Source organism: Cibotium barometz, chromosome 22 (genome assembly GCF_041138505.1).
Source record: "Cibotium barometz isolate CiBa-2024 chromosome 22, ASM4113850v1, whole genome shotgun sequence".
NCBI lineage: Eukaryota > Viridiplantae > Streptophyta > Polypodiopsida > Cyatheales > Cibotiaceae > Cibotium > Cibotium barometz.
Window position 1 is genome coordinate 29,483,163 of NC_141067.1, and position 7,276 is coordinate 29,490,438.

Here is a 7,276-nt window from a genome sequence, read left to right on the forward strand (position 1 = left end):
TGGGGCAGTACCACAAAGTTTTGGCATACTTAACATCATACCAACACAGAAACTAATTGTGGTGATTTATGCATTAATATGTAATATATATAAGTAATGCATATACTAGTGACTACTCAAAAGAAGATGTGCTTATTGTGCTGGCTTTACTACGTAATATAATCTGTGAACACTTCAGGTAACTAAGCCAAAATAAAGGCCTCTGTCAAACAAGTAAGATGTCCTCATCCTCTTCTTAAACAAGCAGCTGCAACCCAGATGTGCTAGTGTCTATACAGACAAGCTTAGACATCTCCCCCACCCATCAGCAGACGGACGGGGGCTGGATGGAGGAGCTGCAAAGACATGTGGGTGACATCTCCCTTTATCACCGACAGGGGTATGTCTATAAAGCCTCTTTAAATTCAAAGCTTACAAATGACATGGACTCCCTTTCTTCAAGGTCAAATTGAAAAGCTAGCAAAATGCTATTTGTATGCACATAGCTAGACCATCCAATACAAGAACAAACATTCACTTGCTACCATGGTTCATTAGCAGCTGAAAGCCTCATCATCTAGACAGAGCATTACCAATACAAATTTAAAGCCATCAACAAGCTCCCAAAGCATGGGGTCACATCCTAGCTCTCTCAATAAACTTCCTATATGCAACCCCTACCCCGTACAACCCACTAGCCTTCAAAGAAAAACTAAAGAGAGTCAGGTGCTTACACCAACAGGCATTGAGAGATTTTGAGCTTCAGGGTACTTCTGAAACTCACTAGAAGTTTTTTTTGCACCTTCACTGCCGCCACCGTTGAGAGCATTCACTTCATCAACCTCACTCACTTGACACTTCTCTCCTGCCGACTTCTCTTCACATGGCATTTGCACTTCTTCTACCTTCTCCTGATCATCTTCCTGTGTATCCACAAGGGCAGCAGATGGCACAGTAGGGTCTTGTGATGTCTTCACTTCCTCTTTCTTTCCCACATCTTCCATCTCTTTATCTGTTTTAGCAACACTAGATGGAATTTCTTCATGTTCTAGCATCTCTTCATCTGCTTTAGTGGCACCACATGGGATCCCTCCTTCCAGTTCTGAGCTCTTTTCATCTGTTTTAGTGACAGTAGATGGATTAACTGGTTCAAATTCAAACATCTCTTCATCCTTCTCAGCTTTCCTCCTGGGGCGTTTCCCGCCTGATCCACCTTCTGGACTGTCAAGAGGAGAAGGGTGTGTCTTCGAACTAAGCCGTGAAGACCTCCTTGTTGGAGTCTCACCTGAAAGAAAGCCATGCAAAGCGGTGATTTTAAGCTGGTAGAAAGCCCCGAGGAAAATATATAGAAATAAAGAATAACGGGAAGATAGATACCAGTACTCCAGTCGAATTCAGATGCAGCAGGACCACCAGGATGACTCTTGAGATAACGGTCTAGCAAGCGTTTTGACTTTATTTCCTCACCATCTGGTGAGACAAAGAAGACATCCTTTCTCCCTCCCTTCTTCAAGGAAGCAATCTGGTATCACCAATAAATCCAAGCAATGCGTGGATGAGAACAAATCATTTCAGGCATCACACCAACTGTGGATGTTAGAAGTCTCAAATGTGACAGACAGCATGAACAACTCAAAACTCAAGCCTCGAAGGAATCCACAGACCATGTGACATCGTGATTCACATACAACCTGTAAGCTGTTCTTGTTCATATGTGGAGCTATCATACAATCCCACACTCCTATGGACCATACACAAAAGTAAGAATTGCAGCCATTGTCTCAAAAGACTATGCACAACTAGCATTAGATGGCTTAAAATTTGAAACTCTCACAGACTCAGGAAGCCAGCTAGACAATGAGCAAGCTCTCCTCTTTATGCTCTTTGTTGCTGCTCAAGCTCAAGTCTCGTGTGACAAAAAATGTGGGGGGAGGACCTTATTTTTAGGTGTGGGATTATTGGTCTAACCAAGCTGCTGCCAATTTCTTTCGGTACATAAAGTTACCGCTTACTCTTGTGCATACTCTAGGCCCGAGTTTGCATTCTTTAAATAACTACTTTGCCTGTGCAGTCGTCAGTTTTTAGCTTTATTGTTTTCATGTTATATGCCACTGGGCATATTGAATGTATATTGATGACCATTGTCTCATAGACCCTTTGATCTGCTGTTAGACATTAATAAAATTTCCTTTCTTTTCTCTCCCTTCAACGATGTGCTACTACTCCTAAATACTACCCTTGCTGCTACATGAACCAACAGAACATTTAAATTATGGATGACTTTCCTGAGGAATTGGTGGAGAACAAGGAGGAGGCAATGGGCCACCAGGTATTGAAGATACCAGCTTACACCAACAGAATATTTAAATTATGGATGACTTTGCTGACATATTTGGTGGAGAACAAAGAGGAGGTAATGGGGCACCAGATATCGAAAAGATACCAGGTGTAAGCTCGTATGTTCTAGAGAGCCTCAATGCACGCTTTCCATATCACTACGTCTCACTACGTCTCTAAGGAGGAATACTGATATTTGTTCTGGAAATCTCGACCAGAAATCCTTACAAATATTGCTATACAGCATCCTAAGCAATTCCTCTTCATTGGCTTCTAGAAACACACACTTCTTGCGTTGGACCAAGCGTTTGTATTCTCATTCAGTTTGACATGCACAAGAATGTCCTGCTCATTGCAACACCTGCGTATTGTCTTGCACTCATCATCATACCTGCCATTTTGCATGGTAAAGATTACCGGCAGTTCCTTGGTGGATTTAGTGATGTAGGGAAAAGATTGGTGGGCAGCCACCATTACCTTGGGTTCCATGTCCAGGGTGTGCTGGTGGGAGAGAGTTGGGGGGGGGGGGGGGAGTTGGGAAAGCCTCTCTATCCACCTGGAAAGGGGAGAGAACCTGGGGCAAAGATGGCTGGCAAGGTTGCTCATACACATAGGGTGGCAATGTCAGAGTCATGCAGCAGCAGCACGCACACCACACTAGGGCACTGAGCAACGTCAGCGGCTGGGTTCCCATCTCCCAGCCATTGCTTCCCCAAAAAACTCGGCCGGAGGAGATGTCTATGCCACACCCTATATATGGCTCTTCGACTTTCCATGCTCTTGCATATGGGATAATCCACCACAACTTCCAGTCATGTGATAACCGGAGAGTAGCTATGAGAATTGCCACCTCAACACCCTCCTTCAATTTGAGCACCTCGATCAAACAGAGGTTAGGACTGCCCAGGACCACACAGCCGAGCTCTGATACCAAGTCAGAGTCACGCAGCAGTAGCATGCACACCACACTAGGGCACTGAGCAACGTCAGAGGCTGGGCTCCCATCTCCAAACCGTTGCTCCCCCCAAACTCGGCCGGAGGAGATATCTATGACAAGGTGCCATCACACCCTATATATGGCTCTTCAACTTTCCATGCTCTTGCATATGGGATAATCCACCACAACTTCCAGTCATGCGATAACCAGAGAGTAGCTACGAGAACTGCCACCTCTAACAGGCCAGACTGCATGAGGTGCCCCATCTGACAGCAGACAAAACACTGCCTTGGGAGGCCAGAGAACTCAATCCTCTGAATGAAGTGTGAATTATCTAGTTGGGTAAGGCTGGCTAAACTCCTGTCCCACAGGAGGTAAGATCCCAAATCTGTCACTGTGTGGGTCTGCTACCATTAAACTCTCAAGAGGAGTTAAGGATTATTATTTTTTTCCCCTTAGAGTAGATCCTTCAGTAGTAGCAACTTGAGTGCCCCCCGAAGGCGGCTTGGTCTCCGTAGGCAATACAATTATGGCCACAACCGGCCTGAATGCTACCAGGGAACCCACCGGGATTTTAACTCGGGACCTCTCCCTTCCTGGGCATAAACCCACACTGCTAGGCTACACATCCAGTGTCTAAAAAGATTAGGTTTTAACAAAATTAATATTGTGAATTCTTATTATGATATTTTTTGAAGAATTGCTCTAACCCGAGTGGTAAAGCCCTCGGCTTGTGGACGTACAGGATTCAAACCCCAGCACTAGTACAGTATAAATATAATTAAATCTTGAAAATCATGTGGTTTAGCAACTCATCGAACAATTACAGTACAATTTTGTATAGTGTAACAAACTACCGCAGTCTTCCCCCTTCCTTGGCATCCTAAAACAAGAGATTGAAGCATAACTTGGGCTTGGTCACAGTTGCAAAGCCACCAACGGACCCTATATAAGAAAATTGGCTAAAAACTCACCTAGTTGTGAGACCCCTTCTTGTAAAGGAATTGCACCACGTTGAGGTGAAGCTTACCTCAATTTTAAGCCAGAATGACATGAATTGGGCCTCACAACGCTGACAATTCCCTCTCTCTGCGATCTACTGTTTAGGAAAATTCCCAGAAAAGCCCACCAAATCTTTCCCCTTCTTGATTCCCTGGGATTTTTTCACAAAGCAAAAAACTCAAAGCCGAAATTCTGTTGATAATAGCATGGTCTTGAGCTTACACACGAGGCACCAGTTTTTCCCCCTTCTCGACAAGAAACGGCATGAAATTGGAGGGCAGTTTGTACTACACGGCCAAAATTGAGGCGGGTTTGAACAGAAGGCAAAAGATTGAACGGGAATTGGACCAGATTGAGGCGGAATTTGGAAGTGAAGGAAATTTCGGAAAAGTTAGGCGAGATTGGACAGAAATGACGTAAAATTTGACAGAAACCAACCGAATCCAGCAGGAATTACGCAAAATTGGCCCGAATAAGGAAAAATTTGTCAAAAATGCAGCTAAACTTGACACAATGGAGAGAAATTCAACAGAAACGAAACGAAATTTGACAAAACTGAAGCAAAATTTAGGGGGAAGGGTTGTGTTTTACGGACCTTTTTCTGCCAGCCTGGGGGCGCGAGGAGCTCTGGGGGGGACTTGTCAGGGGTAGCAGTGTCGTAGCTGCTGAAAGGAGGGGCTTCCTGCTGCTCCACAGGCTCCATAGAGGAGGAGGAGGAGGAGAAAAGAAGAAGAAGCCACAGGTACAAAAATTGAGCAAATGAAACGAGAGGGGAAAGGGGCAGTAGCTAGAGAAAAGAAAGGCAAAGAGAGCGTGTACACGTGTGTGTGTGTGTGTGTGTTAAGATGAGGAGAGGCGGGAAAGAGGGACTACAATGAAAAAGAAAGCTTTTAGCTCTCTCAGAAGTCTCTTTTGTGTGTCTCACATCTCCATGATAATTATTTAACCTAATTGTTATTTGATCTTACACTTTTTGATATTGATTGAATATATTATAAGCTATAATTAATTCCGGTGTTATTGAATATGTTATATATGGTAACTCGGATTCTCGGATTCGGGTGTTATTGAATATATTTGATTTGGGGGGTGTTTACATACTGTCTCCCTTTTCCCACATGGGCCACGGAGATAAACGCCTGGCCCATGAGAATGGGAGGCCCAGGGGGAGATCTCCCCTTTTCTAGGCTTTTTTCCTTTCTTCATTGCGTGCGTAAAGGATCTTAAAATGAGCTTTACTGATAGTTGTCCTATGGGCTTGAAAACCCGGTTTGCAGTGCAAATTTTCACGTTGGCATTGAAAATCTTGATCCCGGGTCACAAATCTTTCATTATAATCCCTACTTCTTCTAATTTAGTGCTAAATCTTGGTTACTCTCGAGCATTACCTTTACTACTAAAAAACGTTTTTTTTTCGAGATCCCGGGTCACAAATCTTTCATTATAATCCCTACTTCTTCTAATTTAGTGCTAAATCTTGGTTACTCTCGAGCATTACCTTTACTACTAAAAAAAAGTTTTTTTTTGAGACATTGATTGTCATAGACGACTAGGTACATTTGAAAACTAAAAACATACATGTCAAAGTGCATTTGAAAATTAAAAAGTGAGAACATGGGTCACAAGTCTTTCATTATTCGGTACTTCTTCTAATTTAGTGCTGAATCTTGGTTACTTTCAAGCATTACCTTTATCACTAAAAAACGTTTTTTTTCGAGGCATCGATCGTCATAGACGACTATGTACATTTGAAAATTACAAACATGCATGTTAAAGTCCATTTGACCTTTACCTCCACAAAGTCACATATGACTTACAAATATACACTTTTGGCCTTCTATTGATCCCTTGGGCTTTCAATGCTCATTAGTCATTGGTAGATTTTGAAGGACAACCCCATTGACTCATAAAATCCATTCTAGGCCTTTGTGTTGAGTGAGTTTTTGTGTATATGTAAGTCTATATAGTCTAAGAGGAAGCTTGAATTATTATTTCCATCTCTACATAAAGTAATGGAGGATGGGGGAATAGCTCTTTCACTTGGAGGACGGCGAGATTCCCTTGCCACCCCCACAAGAGGATGAAGAGGTGGACCTGCCACTCAACCCCCTTAACTGTTGGAGGCCCATGAGTGACTTATGAAATATGAAAAGGGACAATCCCATTATCACATTTGAGTTTTCCTTCTCTCTCTCTCTCACACTCTCTTCTGGCTACGGTGGTAGGCTTATATATGTTTATGCTTGCTTTCTTGGATTGCTATTGTGTACATGTAGGTGGTGGCTTCTTATCTCGCTTCTTCTTCCCCCTCTTCTTATCTTCCCCTCATATCACTCGTACATGTACATGAAGGCATAGGGTAGAGGTTGAGCTCTCCATAGCTCCCTTTCTCTTTTCTCACTACCTAGCTTGTGGAAGCTCCGCTTGAGTGACACAAGTGGAGGTGGAGTGAGCCCCTAGTGGCCTCACATAGGGGAGTTAACCCTCATTAGGGTTGGCTAAGTCCCTGAACCGACCCTTACATGGTCTTCTTTCTCCTCTTCTCTCCCACTCTTTGTACAGCATGTTCGATTTGGTGAACAGTATCTACCAATAACATTTTCAGCTACAACATCTACTCGATCTATCATTTGCTGGGGAAACCCAAGGAATCTATGCTTTTATCTAGTCAATTGGCGGTTTAGAACCACAATATTATAAGATTTTTTATTTTTAGATTTTCTTTTTTGAAAATTTATTTTCTTTTTAGATTTTCTTTTTGAAATTTCATTTTTGGTTTTTTTTGTATGGGGACCACCTTTTAAGGCTACCCTTAGGAGCATCGGCCTAACAACATATGGGTAGCACCTTATAAGGCTACCCTTAGGAGCATTGGCCTAACAACATATGAGGCCTCTTAGGTTGGTTTTGCCATTGGGACCTCTTTTTCTCCCAACACCTTGTAGAAATGCTATCTTATGTAGCTTGTTTTTCTCATTTTTGTCAACAAGGAATGCTTAGCCTAGCGGTTTTACATCTCAT

General features: G+C 42.9%; 1 protein-coding gene across 1 annotated transcript; it reads right to left on the minus strand.

The window, feature by feature from the left end:
- Positions 1-382: 382 nt before the first annotated feature.
- Positions 383-5,119, minus strand: LOC147626515 (uncharacterized). The gene is made up of 3 exons (XM_086816597.1): positions 4,851-5,119; positions 1,357-1,501; positions 383-1,264 (listed from the first exon to the last, which is right to left on the minus strand). Exons 1-3 carry the CDS (start codon positions 4,956-4,958, stop codon positions 702-704), a joined length of 816 nt encoding a protein of 271 aa, XP_086672723.1. The 5' UTR covers positions 4,959-5,119; the 3' UTR covers positions 383-701.
- Positions 5,120-7,276: the final 2,157 nt, after the last annotated feature.